This window comes from Myotis davidii, unplaced genomic scaffold (assembly GCF_000327345.1).
Source record: "Myotis davidii unplaced genomic scaffold, ASM32734v1 scaffold370, whole genome shotgun sequence".
Taxonomy (NCBI): Eukaryota; Metazoa; Chordata; class Mammalia; order Chiroptera; family Vespertilionidae; genus Myotis; species Myotis davidii.
In genome coordinates this window covers 16817710-16839977 of record NW_006288615.1, presented here as the reverse complement: position 1 = coordinate 16839977, position 22268 = coordinate 16817710, and the positions used below count along the sequence as shown (strand labels likewise).

The following is a 22268-nucleotide window of genomic DNA, read 5'->3' as shown; positions in this document are numbered from 1 at the left end:
TCTCGGCAAACTGCGGCTTGTGAGCCACATGCAGCTCTTTGGCCCCTTGAGTGTGGCTCTTCCACAAATACTAACTTCTGCGCATGGGCCACGAAGTTTTAGTCGCACTGTATGTGCGTGCCCGCACATAGTATTTTGTGGTATTTTGTGGAAGAGCCACGCTCAAGGGGCCAAAGAGCCGCATGTGGCTTGCAAGCCAGTTTGCCGAGCCGCAGTTTGCCAACCACTGAACTAGGTTAAAACTTTTAAAAGATGAGTTCTCTGTATTCGAGAAGATTATCCTCAAGTGACAGGGCAGATTACGGTCTGGCCTGTCCTAGAGCTGTTTGATTAAGAGCCAAAAGAAATACATTTCCCCCAGAAATGGTAGCACGTGGTGCACACCTAGATATCGAATCTGCCGTGCGAGTGTGGTATTTTCATTTCATTAACAGAAACTGCCAAGCAAGTTCAAGAAGTTCTATGCGGAGTTTGAAAGTTTAATGGTAAGTGACAGTGGCTCCTTTATTCTGTTCCCTGTCTGCATTAATCCAGTGTCTGATTAGCTGAATTGAAGTTCCCATTTCAGAAATTTTATCTGTCCTTGTGTGACTTTAAGAAGTTTATGATCCCGTTTTAGTGCTGCTAAAACAAGCATGTCTGACTAATGAATGGCACCCTCAGGAACTAACTTAAAGAGGACTTATGTCCCACATAAGGTCAATTTGTGTAACTAAGAAAAGCAGTATAATAGGATCCCCTCCATCGAGCACAGGTTGGCTATGGGTTGGAAGTTGCATTTTTCTTGGCTTGCCAAAATTATTTCTCCTCACTGGCTGGGAGGTGTTAACAGGCGGGAAAGGAGCAAGTGGGACTTGGCAGGAGTGATGGGATGGTTTCGGAAAGGGCAAGTCAGGACTGGCTATGCAGGGCAGAGGGGAGGGCGATCCGAACTCAGGGAAGGAGCAGCGCTCTGGGAGAAGGGATGTTCCTGGTTGGGGTTTGTGTTACACGTTTTATATTTGCGATCAAAGGAGTCCCTCCCCTTGATCCCTACGGGCAGATCTCCCTTTCAAACATGAAAGGAAATAAAAAGCAAATTACTTTCCTGTCACGTAAAGTTGTTTTAAAACACAAATCAATTTGTTTAGCTTAAGTCTTACCTTTCTTCTGTAGCTTCACTTGATCCCAAGCTCCCTGATTGTGGGATGACAAGGCGGGGTGTGTGGGAGGTCAGGGGAGTGGTGCGTGTGTCATTAATTGTTCATCAGCCTCTCTGTTTCCCTGAAGGATCCTTCCAGAAACCACAGGGCCTACAGGCTGACAGTCGCTAAGCTGGAGCCTCCTCTCATCCCCTTCATGCCTTTGCTCATCAAAGGTAATTCTAAGAAAATGCTCAGGCCACGCCAGCGATGAGTAGATGGGAGAGGAAATGAACAAGAGCCTCATCAGATTGATCTTTTGGGGAAGAATGATGGCATCCTTCCACCTTCTGCATCTCCTCTCAGTCTCGATTTTTCTGAAAGGGTTGGGAAGATGATTGGAGGAGCAGGAATCCACAATTTGGAAGCCCTAAGAGTAAAACAGAGGGTTAGTGGGGAAATTTTACTAACCGCAGGTAAAGTGATTTAGAAAGTTAACCACCCAACATAAAAGGAACTATTGTCAGCTTTTTTCAACTGCAGTGTTATGCAAATCCTCCAGCATAATCTAATGGTGCTATTGTGGTTTCTTAGTGTGACATATTTCTGTTAGGGATCAGAATGTGACTTTTATTTCTTTGCAGATATGACATTTACTCATGAGGGGAACAAGACGTTCATTGACAATCTAGTCAACTTTGAAAAAATGGTACGTGCAGTATTATCACCGTAACCGCGGTGTTGTTGTTTTTCTCCAAATGAAATTTGCATTTGCACTAATAAAGGAAATAATTTTCATATATGCTGCCATGTTCAAAAGGGAGTTACGCATAAAGGAGTTTCGAAATCCTTGGTTCAAATTGGCTGCTCGTTTACTCTGTCAGTCTCTTTTGTGAGGCTGAATAGTGTTTGCGCCGTGGCTCACAGCAGCCGCAGCTTTTACGCCGTGCTTGGTCCTGGGCTGCCTGCTGCTAAAATGCAGAACGCTCCAGAGCGACTCCCGCAGCGTTGTTTTGCTGTAAGGTTTGTGGCACTTGCCTGCCCCAGGATGCCTTTGAAATGCTTACCTGCCGAACCTGACTTTAGTGCATGTAGGTAAAAGGCAACTCTATAGCCGATCTTTATTAGGGACTATTCATCTGAATGTGTATTGTTTATTCCAATAAAGTTCACTGAAGTTCAGAGAGGGAGCTTGAAAATCTTCATATCCAAACCCAAAATTTTTATAAAGAACACATGTGGAACTGGCCCATAATCAGTATTTTTCAACCTTACTCCCTCCCCCGCACCCCCAAATAGACTGTTTTCTGGCATTAGTTACTTTGCAGTTTATTTTCTTATCATAAAGCAGGTCATGCCAAAGCTTTTATTTAGCTGCATAGTGCATATTAATGGAATGCTCCATTGTCTTCTGAACCCTTTGGCTGCAGCCTGGATAGACGAGGTGTTAGTGTTGCATCTGTGGGTGAACATCTGCCTGGGGCCATGGTTTACAGTGATGAATGTGGTTCTTGCAGAAGCTAAGGGCTTGGAGTTTGGGACACATGAGGTTCAGTTCTCAGCCTCATCACTTTGCAGGTACTCCTTCTCTGCCTGTCAGTCTCCCCAGTTGAAAATGGAGATCGTGCCTACTCCATCTATCCCTGGAGAGTGTGGGTGGGGCCAGAGTATATAAGTATACTTATATTCCTGCAAGCAATAGAGTGCGATAGAAGTCTTACCAGAAAATGGTTCTTCTATTTGTTTCTTGAAACCCAGCTCACCTGAAGGCTCCAGGAGAATTTGAAACACCCTGCAGTCATCCTATAAGGCTCACACCATTCGACTTTGGGAATGAGCTTATTGCAGTGCCCAGTCTGAAAAAGAAGCACAGCGATTACTGGGCACCAGGTTCCCATGGTTTAAGCTTCCTAAGAAATAGCACATGAGTTCACACTCTTCAAAGACACTCTATCCTAGAGGGCAAATATTTTCTCAGCAGTCGTCCCTCACCCCTCGGTCCAAGGGCAGGGTATGGACATCTCTATTACTGTGTCAGTTTAATAATTCGTTGGTCAAAGGAAAAAAAAAATTCTTTGCTTACTTATTGTATGGGGAATTAAACATATTTCCCCAAAGAAAACCTGTTTTCCAGAAATGAGAGATTTAGCAAGTAGTTAAAGAACCTTCCGGGTGACTTATGCAGAAATGCAGACAGAGCAGTGGCTAAGCCAACCATTTGACTATAAAATATACATGTGTACCCTAACCGGTTTGGCTCAGTGAATAGAGAGTCGGCCTGCGGACTCAAGGGTCCCAGGTTCAATTCTGGTCAAGGGCATGTACCTTGGTTGCAGGCACATTCCCAGTAGGGGCTGTGCAGAAGGCAGCTGATCGATGTTTCTCTCTCATCAATGTTTCTAACTCTCTATCTCTCTCCCTTCCTCTCTGTCAAAAAAAATCAATAAAATACACACACACACACACACACACACGCGCATAGAAGTCGGGGTTTCCTAAAAGAGTTGATTTCACACACACACACACACACACACACGCATAGAAGTCAGGGTTTCCCAAAAGAGTTGATTGAACTTTTTAGAACTTTTGATCGTTAAAGTTAACTAAACAGAACAAACAAGAACAGCAAAAATATCCACAAGGAGGATGAAGTTGTTTCATCTGGGTTTTTAGATGTACCCATAACCCACAAAGGCAAGGTCAAGATTGCATTCAGTGGGCATTAAGGGAGATCCCCTCCCCCATTTCTGCACTTCATGCTCGTAGCAGTGGATTCTTAGATGCCTAGCAGTGAGAGGAGAGGTCCTTCACCCTCTGCTCCAGGAAGAGTCCACTTTTTAAAAATATATATTTATTGATTTCAGAGGAAGGGAGAGGAAAAGAGAGAGAAACATCAATGATGAGAGTAAATCATTGATTGGCTGCTTCCTGCACGCCCCCGCACTGGGGATCGAGCCCACAACCTGGGCATGTGCCCTGACTGGAAATTGATGCTTAACCACTGAGCCATGCCGGCCATGCAGGAAGAGTCCACTTTTGCTTAAAGGCTACTGAATGGCTACAATAGCAGTTCAGCTGCAATAACAGAAACCTAAATTAACAATGGCTTAAGCCAGGTATGTGTATTTCTATCTCACATTCAAGTCCACGCCAGTATGGTAGCTCTACGCCAGGAGGCAGCCACAGTTCCAGAATTCTCTCTTCATTTCACCTTCCACATGGTCCAAGGGGGCGACCGCCAGGACCCCATTCCAGTGAGGGAAGAGGAAATGGAAAAGGCAGAAACATGCTTCTTCCCCGCAAGGCTAAGACCTGGAGTTGTACTCACCACTCGGCTCACACTTTACTGGTCAGAAATTTAGTCCCATGAAAGGGAAGGTAGGATATGTAGCCCTTATTTGGGGTATCCATGTGCCCCACTAAAAATTAGGGGGTTTTATTACTATGAGAGAGATGGGGAGGAAGGATACAGAAAGAGTACTGTGTGTTCTCCTGCAACTATAACGTTTATTTCATTTGATAAATCATGACTGTTTACTTTTACAGTTGCCCTTCCATGGGTTAGTTGTTACTGGAAAATAATAGAATTTGAAAAGGTTTGATTATGGTTTTGACCAGCCTGGCACTTGTTGTATTTTATTTTTGTATTGTGGGAGAAGGGAATAATTAAAACTGTCCAACTCCTTCCCTCCATAGCCCCACCACCCCCACAGCCCCCATGCCACAGTCACTGCTACGTACAACTCCCACTAGTGGCGCTGTGATTCCTGTGTGTCTTAGGGAAGGATACAGCTCCCTGTTCGGGTTGGTGAGCATGCTGCTTCCCAGTCAGTCACTAGCAAGACCAAGGTCCTGCGCAGAGCTGGCAGCCTTTGTGGAGCTGGTCAGCTAAATCCCCAAAAGGAGCCCCTGCCAGGGGTCGAAGTCACCAGGGAAGCCAGGAGCACAGATGCCTTCTCATGGTGGCAGCATGGCAGGCACAGCAAAATGCAGTGCCAACCCTAAGTGTTTTTATTTTGAACCTCTTCACCCTTGAGGTATAAAGTGAGGATTAGAGAATTTGTTGCATATTGGTTTTCAGGATTTATGGGTAGGAACAAAAGAGAATTCACACTCTGATCCTTATGCAAAAATAAAAATTAAAAAAGGCAGACATTCTTTCATTCGGGGGGAACATAAAGGAGTATTCAAAAAAATGTTTGAATAAAGCCCTTTGTAGCTTTCTGTGGCACGCATGAATATTTATAGCATTTAGGAGGTAGACGAGCAATGGATTAGAGGATAATGTGCTGGCCGTCTGCCACTATCCCAGGCTGCATAGAGCATGCTGATAGCCACAGTTGCTACTGTATTAGGAGGTTGGTTCTATTTCAGACGTACCCATATTTAGGTGTATTTATTTATGAATGTTATTTTAAGGTAGTCATTTTATTTGGAATGAGAGGCATAGGGCAAACTTCTGTACTTCTGGAAACATTAACAGAAGCTAATTCATGAAGGAAGAGAAATGTTTTGAATCCTTTTATTTTTGTATTGTGGGAGAAGGGAAAATTACCCCTTCCCGCCTTGATGCTTATGGCTGGTGGAATAATTAAAATGACATAAGGCAGAATAACAAGAGAAAATCAAATTTAATATATACATATGGGGAATTCAAATAAGCATGAAGAATTCCAAAGACAGTAAAGCAAAATGAGGTATATATCATCCTGGACTAAGGAGAGGGAGGTAAGGATCTGGGATTTCAAAGGGAAATAAGCAACTCACAGGGAGGTGACAAGAGTTAATGTCTAGTAAACACATGTTTGCTGGGCCATCTGGAGGCAGTGGGACAGAGAGGACTTGGATCAAATGGACCTTGTGAGGTTCCTCCCTGTATATCATCCCTCGTTCAGATTCAACTGTACAGTTGATGCTTGAACAACATGGGTTTGATCTGCACTGATCCACTTATATGTGGATGTTTTGTCAATAAACATACAGTCTGCCCTTCATATCCCCAGGTTTCCATCAACGGATTCAATAAACCATGGGTTAAGAAAGTATTTTTGATCCCCAGTTGGGAATCTGTGGATGTAGAGGGTCAACGGTATACATTGTCCTACATCATTTTACAGAAGGGACTTGAGCATCCTCGGATTTTGGTATCGGTGAGGGTCCTGGAACCAAACCCTGTGGATACTGCCGGATGACTATAGTTTTGGGGGAGTCAAAAGTTACAGCCAGATTTTCAACTGCACAGGGGTCAACATCACTAACCTCCATGTGTTCGAGGGTCAACTATTGTTAACTCTGGTGATAGCTTCTTCCTGGAACAGGCTTTCCATCTTAAATTCTTTCAAGCAGTTAGAGAGAAGGTCAGAGTTCTTCCCGAGCCTTCTGGGCCTTAAAAATAACCAGCATAAGCCTGGCTGGTTTGGGTCAGTGGTTGAGCATTGACCCATGAACCACAAGGTCACTGGCTTGATTCCCAGTCAGGGCACATGCCTGGGTTTTGGGCTTTATCCCCAGTAGGGGGGTGCAGGAGGCAGCCTATGGATGATTCTCATCATTGATGTTTCTCTCTATATATCCCTCTTACTTCCTCTCTCTCTAAAGATCAGTGAAAACATTTTTTAAAAAATAACCAGCTTAAAATAATTAATATCCTAAAGAATCATATTTTTAGGTGGCAAACTCTGTTCTCCTTCATGCCATTATGTAATTAGCAGCAATATGTTTTCTGCCACCAATAATGCTATTACAGGTTCATGGAGAGAGCACTGGGCTAATATCTGAAAGAATCTCCAAGTATAAATGTAGATGTTCAAATCCACCTGATTCCCAGACCTTCCCCGCACACTAGAAATCTATACGAGGACTTTGAAAGTTTACTTCCTCCTATAGAATTTGCAGGCAGCTAAGTGCAGATTTTCCAAGGAGCATGTTTCAAAGCAATCAATATGTGTACAGTGTCCAGGCAAAGGATTTTGCTAGGAAGCATAAGAAATCCCAAAAGTAGTCCTCAATCTCTAGGAGATCATATGCAGTTGAAATGACAAAACATAAACACATGAAATGTTAAAAATCACCAAAAAGTATAAAAACTAGTTCACAATAATAATGAAAGATGTCAAAAAGCAAAATGCAAAGAAATGTAACTTTATGCAGCCGTATCAGAAGAAAATAAAACCATATTAAATACAACAACATAATGTAATCAAATCCAGATTGTTCTTCTGAGCATCCATCCAGCCTCATCTCACACTTCATCTTGACCGTGCTCAGTCCAAGTTGGCACAACCAGCCTTCTTTCTTTACTTTCCTACCCGAGGGCCTTTGCACTAGCTGTTAACCTTTGTCTAAAATTGCCTTCCCTTGGTCTTCACCTGTCTGGCTCCTTCTCATCATTCCGGTCTCAGCTCATGTGTCCCCTCCTCTGAGGGGTCTTCCCTGACCACCCTTCAGGTATTCTATCCTCCACACCTTGTCTTCATAGCTTATTTCACAATCTGAGATTATCTTTACTTACCTCTTCATTATTTGTCTCCCTGCTAGAATATGAATGATCTAGACCAGGTATCTTATCTGCTCTGTTCACTAATATTACTCAGCACCCAAAAAGGTGTTTTCACATCATAAGTATGCAAAAAGTATTTGTTGAGTAAAAGAATAACACCAATCATATTCCAGTGTTGGACTTAGTGAGATAGGACCATACACTAAAACATTTTTAAAGGATTTATGTAACAAAGATTTAATCCTAAATTCTCTTCTATTTTATTAGGAAATTTGAGCAGAATGCACCAAGCATTTTTGCATTGCTGATACTTTAGGCAAGAGGATTCCCTTAGCCATCTGTTCCTAACTGGACGTTATTCTGTCTGCCCTCTTCCCTGTGGTGCTAGGACGTCTGTCCTTCAGTGTCCTTCCCCGAGTGCAGACATGCACAGCCCTCCGCATGTGCCTGCACGGCCATGGTCCATGGCCATCATATGTACAATATGCCGTCATGCAAGTTACACATGTGTATCTATATGTCACACACCTCTTGGACATTAAAGACCCAGAGCGAGGGGACAGGGTGCAGGGCTCTTCCTCAATGATGCATGTAGTGAAGGCTGGCTCAGCACCGGGCCTTACTATCTTTTATCTCTGGTCCTTATAGTGCACTTAATTCTATTGAGTGGCTATCATGGGCACAATCTTTGTAGCTGAGAGACTATACATTTTTAGATCTTGGTGGGGGGAAAATTATTGTCCCCAATATATGAGGGTCTGAGTAAAATCATCAGATAGTGTAAATGTAGAATCATTGACAGATTCTATTTTTGAAGGGCATATAGGCCGGGGCACATCAGTAGGGGCAGAAAAAAGAAAAGAGGGCAGGAGTTAAGGACAAGGATGGCAAAGAACTCAAGGGGCGGAAGGAAAGACAAACTGTGGGGGGCAGGCATTTAGAGAGGTCTGACATCCGTCCGGGGCAGCTCCCTGAGGGACTGAGGGAGGCTGTGCTGGCGGCTGTCTGTGAGGGGGAGGTAGGGAGAGTCACCGTGCAGGTGGCATTGCTTGGAGGGCCTGCCGGTCTGAACTTGAAAAGACTGTGGACTGTTCTCTTGGAGAGAATCCTTCAGGGCAGTGCGATGAGCAGACCCTAAGGTGGTGATTCTGACCGGGAGGGGGTATATCAGAATGGGTTCAGGTGTGGAGAGACGGTTCACGCGGTCCACCTGCGCTGACTCAGAGCGCTTCCTACGGAGCCCGCCTGTTCTCGCATTTAGCCCTGAGTTACAAATCGCTGTTCTAATAAGCCCGGCGCTACTGGGAGTGCGTCAGAAACCTCGGGTTTGCTGAGAGGAAAGCCAGACGAGAGGGCCTGCCTTGGAGTAGTCAGGTCCTTTCCCACTGGCCCTACAGGAAAGCTGCCTGGCTGCTCCGGGCGGGCCAGCCCGCCCCGGCAGGACCGGTAAGCCAGGGTCTAATTTTTGGCTCCATCCCTGCTGTGTCAGTTGGATAATGAAGCCTCCGTCTCCTCAACCTCAGTCTCCGCCAGCTGAACTGAGAGCACCAGTGAGTTGCTCGGGGGCTTCAGTCTGCAGAAGGATAGAAAGACTAACTAGATGGCTTTCAGTGGAGATCAATGCAAGATCCTTTACTTTGGCCCAGGAAGTAAAGTGCACATCACCAGAGAAGCTGAGTCCCAACAGCAGCTCAATGCCATAGGAGGAGAGATTTAATTCACTGTGAGTTCACCAATGTCAGCAATGAGACTTCTTAAAAATTGTGGACTTCGATGTGTAGCTTCGTCTAGAGCAGGGGTGAGGAAACTTTTTTCTGGCAAGCGGCATTTGGGTATTTATAATATCATTTGAGGGTCATACAAAAATTATCAACTTAAAAATCAGTCTGCTATGTTTGGTCACAGATTTAATTAACTCACCCCGAATGCCTTGGCAGGGCCAGACCAGATGATATCGAGGGCCTTCTATGGCCCGTGGGCGGGACGTTCCCCACCCCGGTCTAGATCAAGGAAGGAAATAACTCTTCTGCACTCTGTGATCTGCTCAGTCTGAGCAGACCCACTGACACTGTCCAGGAGAGACCGGAAACTTTCTTGTAAAAAGTCGTGGGAGAAACAGCCTATTTAGTCTGACCAGAAAAGATGTGAGGGTGGGGAGATGGCAGTGATAGCTGCCTTCAAGTATTTGAACAAGTATCCCATTCAAAAGGAGCTAAAGCTGTTGTTTGTTGTGGCTTCGGAGCTCAGAACTAGGATCAATGGGTGGAAAGCAAAGAGAGAAAAGCTTTGACTCAATAAAGAAATTTCTAATAGGAAAGTGTAAGACGTAAAAGGGACTTTCCTCAGAGGGCAATGAGTTCCTCGTTGCTGGTTGCATTTAAACAGTGGGAAGCCCCTAGTAGTGGGCAAGTTATAAACCTCATTGCAAAACCAGATTTAGATTCCCCAATGAAAATGAAGTTACCTTTGAGTGCAATTATAAAGGATGTGTCAAAATTAAAACCATTGTTAAAATTAATCAAAGATTTAGAAAGGCAGAATGAACTCCAGAGCTGGAAATTACTGATTTAAACAATTGTTCTCACATTTTAAACTACATAATAAGCTAAAAATTACGAAGCTTCAGAGTATAGCTATAAAGAGTCGTCTCAAACTAAAGTCAGAATGAAATGTTTTAGCTTTCAAAATGAAAAAGCAGAACAATTACTCCCTACCGAATGGTATAGGAGGAGGTTTCTGACCCCAGCTAATTGTTTTAGTTTTCCTCAGAGGGGCACCCTGGCAGCATCTCCCGGGGTTTTCAGTAATTACACTCCATTCAGTATCTGAAGAATTACAATAATTCTACATGGGATATACTGGTGCCCTTCAGATGCAAAGTCTTTAGAGAAGCAAAAAAACAACTTAAAGTAAATTAGCAGGAAAATTATCCGAGTTACTGTTTATTTCAGGGCTCCATATATCAGAGGCTAATTATACATTGTATGCTACAGTTTCTTGGAGGTATCTGTCATGTATTTCTCATGCTGATCAACAGACGTGCTGGTTTTTAGGCTCCTTTAGAAAAGTGATGTCTGAACTTTTCCGATCGCCTCTTTATTCAACACAGATACGTGTCACTGAATACTTGCCAGTCCTTGAAGCTGGAGTGTTCAGTGAAGTATAATGATTGTTCACATATGTATTTCTAAAGCTTTGACTCTGCCCTAACCAATTCTGCTCAGTGGGTAGAACATTGGCTCGTGGACTGAAGGGTCCAGGGTTCGATTCCAGTCAAGGGCAGGTACCTTGATTGCAGGTTCCCCAGCCCGATCGGGGTGCGTGCAAGAGGCAGCCAATTGATGTGTCTCTCTCATAGATGTTTCTCTCTGTCTCTCCCTCTCCCTTCCACTCTCTCTAAAAATCACTGAAAAAAATATTCTTAGGTGAGGATTAACAAAAATAAAATAAAATAATAAAATAAAACTTTGACTCTTCTAGGAGTTTTGTTCTGCCAAATAAGTTGCTTTAAACACTACATAAGCTTCCTCAAAGTCACTTTCTATACTTTGTACATGAGACAAAACAGCAAGGAATGGCATTATACAGCCACTCAGGGATTAGAAAGTTTCATTTCTGGGCTGGAGCCTATCTTTACCCATTTTCTACTAGTGTTAGAACACACCCGCCATCTCTGCAGGACCCACTTTGGAGTCTGAGAAGCAAAGATGTTCTGAGACAGCACACAGAGACTGGGGGTCCCAGCCGCTATGAAAATACCGTGAGCAACACATGTGTATCTGGGCTCAGAAATGGTGCTTAGGTCTCACTGATGTTTTCCCTCATGTTCCTGTCCCTGCATTCCTTCCTCCCCCCCAAACCCCACTCCTTTCTTCTCTTGTTTTTAACTAAGTTTAGTAAAGTACAAAAGATTTCCTACTAAGTCTTTTTTTAAAATATATTTTTATTCATTTCAGAGAGCAAGGGAGAGGGAGAGATAGAAACATCAACGATGAGAGAGAATCAATGATGGGCTGCCTCCTGCACACCCCACACTGGGAACTGAGCCTGCAACTGGGGCATGTGCCCTAATCGGAAATCGAACCATGACCTCTTAGTTCATCGGTTGGTGCTCAACCACTGAGCCATGCTGGCTGGGCCCTAATAAGTCTTTATGGCAACAAAATTTTACAAAGAAATTAAGGTTACTTAATGACAAGATTAACATAGGTTAAATAAATTATGATCCATCCATAGGATTGAATACCTGCTTATTTTAAAAATGTTTTAAAATGCAATCAGTATCGAAAATAGTCACAGTGCCATGTGAAAAAATTCAAATTGAAAATACATATGACTTCAATTTTTTTAAAAAAAAATATGCTGTTATAGATGTAGTTTTAAAGTATTAGAAACAAATATACCAAAATATTAATGAAGTTCCTCTGTGATGGGGTATTCTGAGTGGTTTTTACTTTGCTCTTAACATTTTCTGTATTTTTTTATTCTTTTAAATGTGTATATGTTAGTGTTATAGTCAGAAAGGAAGCGGGGAGAGAGATTAAGATTAAAACACACACTTTTGCTGGAAATTAGAAAGGTCAGTAACATATAGGGTATAGAAAACTGTACCGGTAGAACGTTCTGACTATGACTGCTCAGTCAGTGTGATCTAATGCCGCATTACGGAGTCCTCTTTACTCTGAGGAACTTGACAGGCTACACCTTCTCCACATCTAGGATAGTTAGAAATTCTCCCACAAATTCAGAGTGACCACCCGAAGGTGGGAGTGAGTCCTCAGGAGTAAGAGTCTCGGGAACCACAGATTGCCTTTTGTGTCCTGAAGAACAGGCAAGCGATCGAGTGGAATTACACCACTGGTGTCCCTCACTTGGAAAATGCCTTGTACGCCTGAGTGTAGGTGCCTCTTTCAAGCACTTAAACAGGTTCTGCATCAGCCAGTTGCCGCCAGACGGTCAGCATCTCAGAACAGGCTGTTTCTCATGGGCCCGGGTATTGCTGAAATAAATGATGGTTTGTTTTCCTTTCTGGATTAGACACTAAGCTTACTTGCATTTCAGTCTTTTTTCTTTTTTCTTTTTAGCGCATGATTGCAAATACTGCCCGGACAGTGAGATACTGCAGAAGCCAACCTTTCAGTAAGTCCAGTGTTGCGATATGGATCGATGGTGGTTGAGTCCTTTTTTCGTGAGCCTACGGAGACATCCGAGAAAAGTCTGGACAATATTTGATTGTCAGAGACACTTTGGAGCATGAAATCCACGAGATAGGAGGCTGAGTTTAAGGATTTCCTAGTTGTTAAACCAGAAAATAACCATAGGGGATATTATTTTATGAATGAGCTTAAAGAGAATTAACTTGCTCTTTCCAGTGTGGCTAGAGACAACTAAGGCATGATTGCCAGTGAATCCTGCCTCAGACCAACTCTCTTCATGACTCCTCCCTGCTTGATGGCGAGAAACTCCCACCAAGTCCTGATGACTCAGTTCCGTCGTTTCTAAGCTGAGAGAGATAATGTTTATTATTTCTTGCGGTGTTGCAAGAATGCATTCATGCGGATAGCACATTCGTAAAAGGCTCCATTGCAGGAATTCATGTTATATTTCTAGCGTTCCCAGGGGAACGTAGGGCACTCTTCTTAGGTCTGAAGATGTAGCACAATACCTAGTATAACACAATGCTTTCCTATAAAGCTATTAGTAATAACAAATAGCCATTTGAAACTGGAGTTAAGTTGCATCGTAGCACAGGCTCAGCATGCCAGACCAGTGCTACTGTTTCCTCTGGGCTGGGACTTGGGGTGCGGTGTGGGGCATTGGCTCCCTAAGTGGCTGGGAGTGAGAAGGTGGCCCCTGTCAAGGTTTTGCTAGCTTCATCTATGAGTCACTTGAAGTCACTTAGCTCATTAAGTCAACAGGATAACTTGACACAAAATGAGGCTACCAGTGCCTTCCCCTCCAATTACCCTATGGCTAAGAGGCGAAGACGTCCTTGTTGTATTCCTCAGCGCTGTCTTTGCTCTTAGCACAAGACTGGCCAAAACCAGGGCTTGCTGACATGGGATGCCAGAATTGCTAAATTTTTCAATGTACAGCAGAAATAGTCTAGGAAAAATCATCTCAACTTGGAGAGCAAGTAGGCCTTTAAAAAATTGATTCAAATGCTTGTGCCTTCTCGTCCTTCCTAAGTGAGAATAGTCTTGCACATCAGTCACTCCTATGTGGATTCTGCGAGTTAGTGTCTCACGGCTCTTCATCTAGTAACTTGCTCTATGTATAAAGACATGGTCATAAAGCAGTTATACAAGTGAATATGAGGATATATATAAGTGATGCCAATCTACAACAAGGGTTTATAATCTAGAATCTGTGGCCCTTCTGGGGCCAAGAAATTCCTGAACTTGTAAATATTCATAAAATTTTGTGTGGCTGAGAAGGTTCATAGCCTTGAGAAAGTTCTCAATGCGGTCTAAGAACCAAAGAACCATGATAAAATATGTTTTGTTCCATAAGCCTCTTGGGAAGTAAATCCCCATCTGCCTACATTTTCTCCTAGAGTTCTGGGGGAAATATATATATATATATCTCCAGTGCATTTGTTAAAGTTATCAGTAACTGATGGTAAACAACAGCTGCTCAGCTCTGAAGTCAACAATCCATAGATAAAGTATGGGAATAGATTCATAAACATTATGGGAATATGTACAATGTAATTACAGTATATTGTACATGTGGAGTACACTGCCAATGAGAAGCGAGAAAACGAAACACTGGTATTATATATATGTGATAATTATACTGATGAGTTTCTTCTTAGAGCGAGTGGGGGTCTTTGTATCTTCTCTCTGCTTTTCTGTTCAGACATGCAGCACTCCCCTGCACCCCTCAGGCCGATGGCCTTCTAACTGTCTTTGGGAGTGGCGTGAGCATCTGAGAAGAATACATGAACTGCAGAAGGCAGGCACTGTGGCAGAGAGTACACTAGTCTGAAGTCCAGACTCTGACTTGGCCACTTCTGGTGTCCCACTACTAGATAGGAGCCCCACACCAGTGATCTATGGGCAGAGGTGGCCCAAGGACCACAGCAGAATTGTTGGGTCTAAACCAAGCATTTTTTAACCTTTTATTTTAAAACTAGAGGCCTGGTGCATGAAATTCATGCACAGAAGTGGGGGGCAGGGGAAGCCCCTTAGCCCAGCCTGAACCCTCTCACAGTCCGGGACCCCTCGGGGGCTGTCTGACTGCCAGCTTAGGCCTGATCCCTGCCAGTCAGACATCCCTCTCACAGTCCAGGGCTCTCACAGTCTAGGACCCCTTGCTTCTTACCGCCCGCTTGCAGCCAGGGAGGTAGAGGCTCTGGCCACTGCAGCTGAGCTTGCCAGCCATGAGCCCAGCTTCTGGCAGAGCAGCGTTCCCCCTGTGGGAGAGCCCTGACCACCAGGGGGCAGCTCCTGTGTTGAGTGTCTGCCCTGTGGTGGTCAGTGCACATCACAGTGATAAGTCATTCTGCCCGTCATTCCACCATTCGGTCGATTTGCATATTAGGGTTTTATTTTTGTGGGATAATGTCACAGTTTAATAAGTGGGAGAATTCCCAGGGAAGACATTCAGATTTCTCATGTCTCTAGAAAAATAGGAAGATCTGGCAACTCAGGGTGCGGATGCAGAAGATGGGTCCGGAGGGGCCTGTGTCTCTAGTTCACCACTGTCCAAGTCAGCCTTCCTCATTTGTGTTATGCCCTGCATAGAGTGGGGAGCATTTGATCCTTCTTTCAGCTGGGTTAGGGAAACCAGTCAATCACATAGCTCTCTTGCTCACATATTTGGGGAAGTGAATGAGAATAGAACAGTAACTGAGATTTCAGAAGTTGCATCAGAGGATCAAAGGTCTAGCAGAAGGCATAACTTCACCCCATGAGTTGTTTTTTCTGGATATAAAGAACTCTAAGAACAGACAACCTGTGCAGTTATGTTGTATATTAGAGGCCCGGTGCATGAAAATTAGTGTACTCGGGGGGTCCCAACCTGTGCCCTTTCGCAGTCTGGAACCCCTCGGGGGATGTCCACCTGCTGGTTTAGGCCTGCTCCCTAGGGGATTGGGCCTAAGCTGGCAGTCAGACATCCCTCTGGCAGCCTAGGAGCCCTCGGGGGATGTCAGATGGCTTAGGCCTGCACCCCATGGGGAGCGGGCCTGAGCCACAGTCGGACATCCTTACCACTGCCAAGGAGGTGGGAGAGGCTCCTGCCACTGCCGCTGTGCTCGCAGCCATCAGCACAGATTGTGTCTGAGCAGAGCTTCCCCTGTGGGAGCCCACTGACCATCAGGGGGCAGCTCCTGTATTGAGCATCTGCCCCCCTGGTGGTCAGTGCATGTCATAGCAACCAATTGTTCCTTGTCGTTCAGCCATTAGGGCCAATTTGCATATAACCCTTTTATTGTATAGGATTGTATGTAAGTAACAAAGAGAACTGGTGATAGTAATCTCACTTGGCTTGCTTCAGATCAGCCGGAGTTTTAAGTGCTTTTGTTAGAAGCTAATGAAAACTGTCTTTTGTCATTAGTCAGCATCTGATTCAGAAGGGCCAGAGATCAGAGTCTGAAACAAAGGCAAGATGGTTTGGAGAAACAATTTTAATAAATAACCAGGGACTCTCAGGTGCTGCTTTCACTTATTTTTTTAGTGCCTTTTTTTTTTTTTTACAACATGAGATGCAAAGGAAAATGATCAAAATATGTGATTCCAGGGAAGAAAAGGGTGAGAGGGAGGAGATGGACCATCCAAGTGGAAACATTTCAATGAATATGGCATTGTTGAAAGGTCTTGATGGAACCCAGCAATGTAAGATGAATGTAATAAGTAGCTGGAGAAAATAAAGTGTCTCTTACATGCATACATTGTGCAATTCCAATTCTCTTTCCAACAGATCTTGACGCAGCTCAAGCTAATAAGAACCATCAGGATGTCCGGAGTTATGTACGGCAATTAAATGTGATTGACAACCAGAGAACTTTATCACAGATGTCACACCGGTTAGAGCCTCGTCGACCGTAGACATTTAAAGTGCCCGGAACAAGGGTTTGCCTCCAGTCCACAGTCTTTCAAAAATGGCACTTATGCTACTACTGACTGTATTGTCACTAGAGAATGCTACAAAGCAAGCAAAAACACATCCTGAGACCTCTCAGGGCTGCATTCCGCTTACCAGCGTCATGACAAGAGAAGTTATTTGCATCACGCTCGCACTCTCTAGCGTAGGGACCCCCAGTTTGTAGTCACCCGATCTCATTTCCAATCATGCCATCTTCTTTGCTGAAGCATGAGGAGTTTGGTAGAAATACTGCTGTCGAGAGAAATATCAAGTCTGACATTTTTTCTAAGAATGTTTGCAGGGTGAGATGTGCTACAAATGAGGTTTATTTGGATACATCAGTGGTCGTATAGTTTCATATTTTTTAACTCAACCTCTTGATTTGGAGCATGAGGATTTTGGAAGGTCTTGAGCAATTAATATAAATCCAAATTATAGTTTGTATTCTGCCATCTTCGTAGTCTTACCTCTGAAGGAATTGAACCTGACCACATTCCTATAAAACATTATGACTCTTTAATATAATGTAGGGAGGACCAATCTGTAATTAAGAAATGATATAGAATAAATAATATTTATGTTTACAATGTAACTTTTTTAAACTTTCAAATCAGGATTACATACATAAAAATTCCACGAAGAAACTCCAAGGTTCTTAAAATTTCCAGTGTTTAGATTTAAAAAAATAATAATACCATTTCAGAAGAGCACAATATGCACAAAAAATTTTTCAAAATTAAAATATTTTCCTGGGCATTAAAAAAAATCTTTACTATTGGCTAATTATTGTTACTGATAAAAATACATATTTTCTGGATTTAAATGTTATTACAAATACCTTAATTTTCAGCAATTGTTTTGCACTTTCAAATAGATTGTATATAGTTCATTCAATTGATGGTATAGAGTTATTTATTTGCTACATGATAGATATTGTGCCAAATAATTACTTTTTATTTATTTTATTTAGTATGTAATTTTGGGTACATTTCTTCTTGTTTTCACAATTAAGCTACATGTTATGTGTAGGAATTGTATGTATGTATATCTTCTGTAAATAACAGCTAGTGGCTTCCATTAAATACAATTGTTGACAAGAAATGGTTCTGTTCTCAATTCCTATAATATGGGAGGGGTAATTATTTGGTATAGTGGGGTCCTGAATTTTAAAATTCAAATAAAATTCACACACTATAAAAGTCACTCTTTTAATGGGTACAATTCAGTGGTGTTTGGTATATTCACAGGATTGTTCAACCATCATCCCATTATAACTCCAAAACATTCTCTTTATTCCTAAAAGAAACACATACCCATTAGTGGTCACTCCTTATTCTCCTCTCTTCCCAGCCTCTGGAAACCACTAATTTGCTTTTGGTCTATATGGATTTACCTATTTTGGACATTTTTTTAATAAATGGAATCATGTGTGTAGCATTTTGTGTCTGATTTCTTTTACTAAGCATAAGGTTTTCAAGTTCACACATGTTATTGCATGTGTAAGTACTTCATTATTTTTTATGGCTGAATAATATTCCATTGCATCGATATACCACATGCTATTTGTCCATTAGTCAGTGGACACGTGGGCTGTTTCCACTTTGGGGCTATTAGGAATACTGCTGGTATGAAGGGGCACTGGGTTTTAGAAATGCCTCTTAAGGAGCCTCCTACCATTTCTCAGTGGTTTACGCACTTAGTAAATATTTGATTAAGACATTTTCCAAAATTCTCTAAATTCCAGATGTCTCTATTTTTTAATATCAACATTTGCCAGAGTATGTTCCAAGCTATACTAATTTCACAAGTTCACATGCTTTTTTTTTTTTAAAGAAGAGTGAAAGGGCATGTTTAATTTTTTATTTAGTTTTTTTAAAAATATATTTTGTTGATTTTTTACAGAGAGGAAGGGAGAGGGATAGAGATTTAGAAACATCGATGAGAGAGAAACATTGATCAGCTGCCTCCTGCACTCCCACCACTGGGGATGTGCCCGCAACCAAGGTACATGCCCTTGACCGGAATCGAACCTGGGACCCTTCAGTCTGCAGGCCAACGCTCTATCCCCTGAGCCAAACCAGTTAGGGCTCACATGCTTTTTTTAAATCCAAAAACAGACAACTGCAAAACAAAAAGCATAACCAAATGGTATCTTCAAATCAACGTGGGAACCACTGTGTAATATACCCCATTCTTAGAAATGATTCTTAGTATTCATTAACATAGTAAAGGCTCTGAGAAGTCCTGTTGTAATCCTTTTTACCAGCCCACAGTCGAGCCCACTTTGAGAAATGCTACAACAGGCAAATGCCTTTCTGTGTCAATCACACAGCAGTTCAAGGGAGGTTCTTTGGGGAGGGATTTTGTTGCCTGCAGTGTTATGCGTCACACCGGAGTGGTGCACAATGCTTGGAATTTACTAGAGAAAAAATGAAAGTCATTGAGTAAATTTTCTTGAAGTCGTTATTGTTCAGCATTTCACTGTCTTATAGACCTCAAACCCAGCTGTAAGGTTTCCACTTACATTTTTTTCCTTTTCTAGATTATTTTTAAAGATGACGAATAATGCCAAAAGCCAATCCCTTGGGCATCCTTACTCTTGTTTTGTTCTTAGTTACTCCTAACCATGCTTAAAACTGATATCCAATGTCTGACAAGTCCTTCCTCCAATTCCATGGTGCCTGACCCCTTACGATCTTATTTTAATTTAGTTTCCACATTGTCCAAAATTAATACCTATTCTTCCACGTATAGTCCCCTGGGTCTTCCACATGAGAATAACTATTGCCATACTTAAAAAAGGTAGGAGATTTTTTAATTATGTCTCACTTCTTTGAAAATGTATTAAACTCTATTATTCAGGGTAGTGATGGCTAAGCAAAAGCATTCACATTCTAAAAACAGAGTAGTAGCCAAGCAACCCTTCCGGAAGCAGGAGCTGCAGTTAATATTTTCAACCTTTCAAACAAGCCAAAAGAAAATGAGGTGCCCACAGGGTCACCAGAAGGATAATGAGGTTTGCAGAAGACATGGAAAAGAAGAAAGCATGTTTTTACCAAAAGCGCCCGTAGGAAATTATACAGTTAAGCGTTTAACACACCTGCTTAGCGAGGTCACTGGTACAGGGCACAGGAGCTAAGCTGTTCCAGCAATTTTTGAATACCGTGCAGGTTAAATAGACTTCTTCTGAATCCAATGGCATTTCCTCTGAAAGATGGATGCAGATCAATGACTAACAGTGTGAGAAAATTCAAAGAAGTGTCATTCTGGTTTCAAATTGTGCTTATAATTTCCTAAAATCAGCATAGAATTTTGGGTATGTTAAAAATGAACTCTTACCTTCAATAGCTTTTTTTTTTTACTACTAATCTAAAAATGTTTTTTCTTTTCAGAATAATCTTAATTTTCTCTGTGTCCTACACACAGAGTGTGCTGTTAGATGAGCCTGTCACAGCATCCTCTGCCTTATAAGGGAGAAGGACCTTTAACTTAATTATTGTTTGTTATCTTTCTGTTCATTCATTCATTCATTCATTCATTAACAAACACTGGTTAAGGCGCTTATTGAATGCCAGACCCTCTTTGAGCTCAGGATTCAATGGTGAGAAAAACTAGAGGGTTCCTGTTCTTCTGGAGCTTATCACCTTGTGGAAGAGACAGAAGATGAATCAAATAAACAAAAAAATATAAAAACATTTCCAAGGAAGGATATGGTGTTGCGACAATATGCAACCAGGGAATTGAACCTGATCTGAGGTGAGGAAATGTTTCCTGTGGAAGTGACATTTGACCTGAACTCTGAAGGATGAAAATGCTAACTCAGCAGAAGGAGGAGGAGAACATGTTCTAGGAGGAAATAACCTTGACGGTGTGAGGTTCACGGTGGCAGAGCAGAGCGAGCTAGGTGAGCGTGCTCCAAGCTATGCCGGAGACCGAAGGCTGGCTCAGAGCTGGCAACATCTCGCAGACCTTTGTAAAGATCTTCCTCTTTCCCCCAAGAGCTGTGCTGGGGGCAGGGGGTTGCATTTATAATGGTGGCCCTTGGAGGGCAAGGTCATTGCTTTATTTTTGTTTTGTTTTTCTGCTTTTTTAAAATGGTGCATTTAAAAAATGTTTACTTTTAATTATAGTTGCCATACAATATTTTATTAGTTTCAGGGCTACACCGTAGTGATTCAGCATTTTTATATACCTGACAAAGTGATCATCACAATAAGTCTAGTAGCCCTCTGTCACCGTCCGTGGTTAATATGATACAGCCGGCTCTGTTCCCCAGGCGGCACCATGCATCCCTACGAAGGCCACTGCTTTATGACACCACCCGGCAGATGACTCATGGTGTCATCCCTAATTCCTTAATTCCTTTATTATGCAGGCTTAAAGGTCGGACAGAGAAAATTGTGGATAGTGGCGACTATTAAAAAACATACTAAAATACTAAAAGGGGTGGATCCAGATACATAGAATCAAACACCATCTCTCCTCCCGACTTAGTCCATGCTGTGCCACTTTAAAACGTTTTGTTATAGAAAAATATGCTTAACTTAATATTGACCATTTTAACCATTCTTTGAGTGTATAATCCAGTGGCATAAAGTGTCATCACATTGTTGTGCAACCATCACCACTCTCCCTTTCCACAATTTTTCATCTTCAACTTTCTGTTACAGAGTGTCTCCCACTTCCACTTCCCCCAGCCCCAGGGAACCACAATTCTACTTTCTATCTCTAGAATTTAGAGGTTACCTCATATAAGTGATATCTTACAATATTTGTCCCTTTCTTTCACTTTGTTTGTTTGGTGTGTGTTTTGTCATTCTCATCTGAAGATTATTTTCTATTGATTTCTAGAGAGAGTGGAAGGGAGGGAGGAAGGAGGGTAGAATGAAGAACATCAACATGAGAGAGACACATCATAGGTTGCCTCCTGCACACGCCCCAACTGGGGCTGAGGAACTTACAATGGAGATAGGTGCACATGAATGGGAATTGAATCTGTGACTTGTTGGTCCCGGCAGTGATGGCGAACCTTTTGAGTTCGGTGTGTCAGCATTTTCAAAAACCCTAACTTAACTCTGGTGCCATGTCACATATAGAAATTTTTTGATATTTGCAACCATAGTAAAACAAAGATTTATATTTTTGATATTTATTTTATATATTTAAATGCCATTTAACAAAGAAAAATCAACCAAAAAAAAAGAATTCGCATGTCACCTCTGACACGCGTGTCATAGGTTCGCCATCACTGACATAGACCATGCTTACCTGTCTCCTTGGAGATAGGGTGCCGATGTATGGCATGGCTGCTGGGGAAGGCAGCAATTAGGGGCCCAGGCTCAGTGAGTAGACGTCCAAGCATGGAGCAGAAAGTTTTCTTTTGTCACTGTGCCCTCTTGTAAGTCATGATAGCTCACCAGACAGTCACAGCCCCAGAATCTTGGTCTGTCCTGGCTGCTCTGTGGGTATCAAACTCCTGTTGCCTGCTGCCGGAGACTTACGGATGGGAGCCCTGGAGGAAATGTTACTAATCCCAAGAGAACGGTGGCGTGGGAGTG

General features: G+C 42.6%; 1 protein-coding gene across 7 annotated transcripts in view; it reads left to right on the top strand.

Annotated features, from left to right (window-relative positions):
- RAPGEF4 (Rap guanine nucleotide exchange factor 4) overlaps nucleotides 1-18147 on the top strand; it is a 225534-nt gene extending 207387 nt beyond the window's left edge. For 5 of the 7 annotated variants that reach the window (XM_006760619.2, XM_006760617.2, XM_015561981.1 and 2 more), the window contains 5 exons: nucleotides 435-485; nucleotides 1270-1357; nucleotides 1766-1830; nucleotides 12705-12759; nucleotides 16546-18147. In XM_006760619.2, the coding sequence (XP_006760682.1) occupies nucleotides 435-485; nucleotides 1270-1357; nucleotides 1766-1830; nucleotides 12705-12759; nucleotides 16546-16673 (387 nt within the window). In that variant the 3' untranslated portion in view covers nucleotides 16674-18147. The remainder of the gene's footprint in view (nucleotides 1-434; nucleotides 486-1269; nucleotides 1358-1765; nucleotides 1831-12704; nucleotides 12760-16545) is intronic. The other 2 variants (XM_006760614.2, XM_006760615.2) reach the window with 1 other exon arrangement.
- Nucleotides 18148-22268: the final 4121 nt, after the last annotated feature.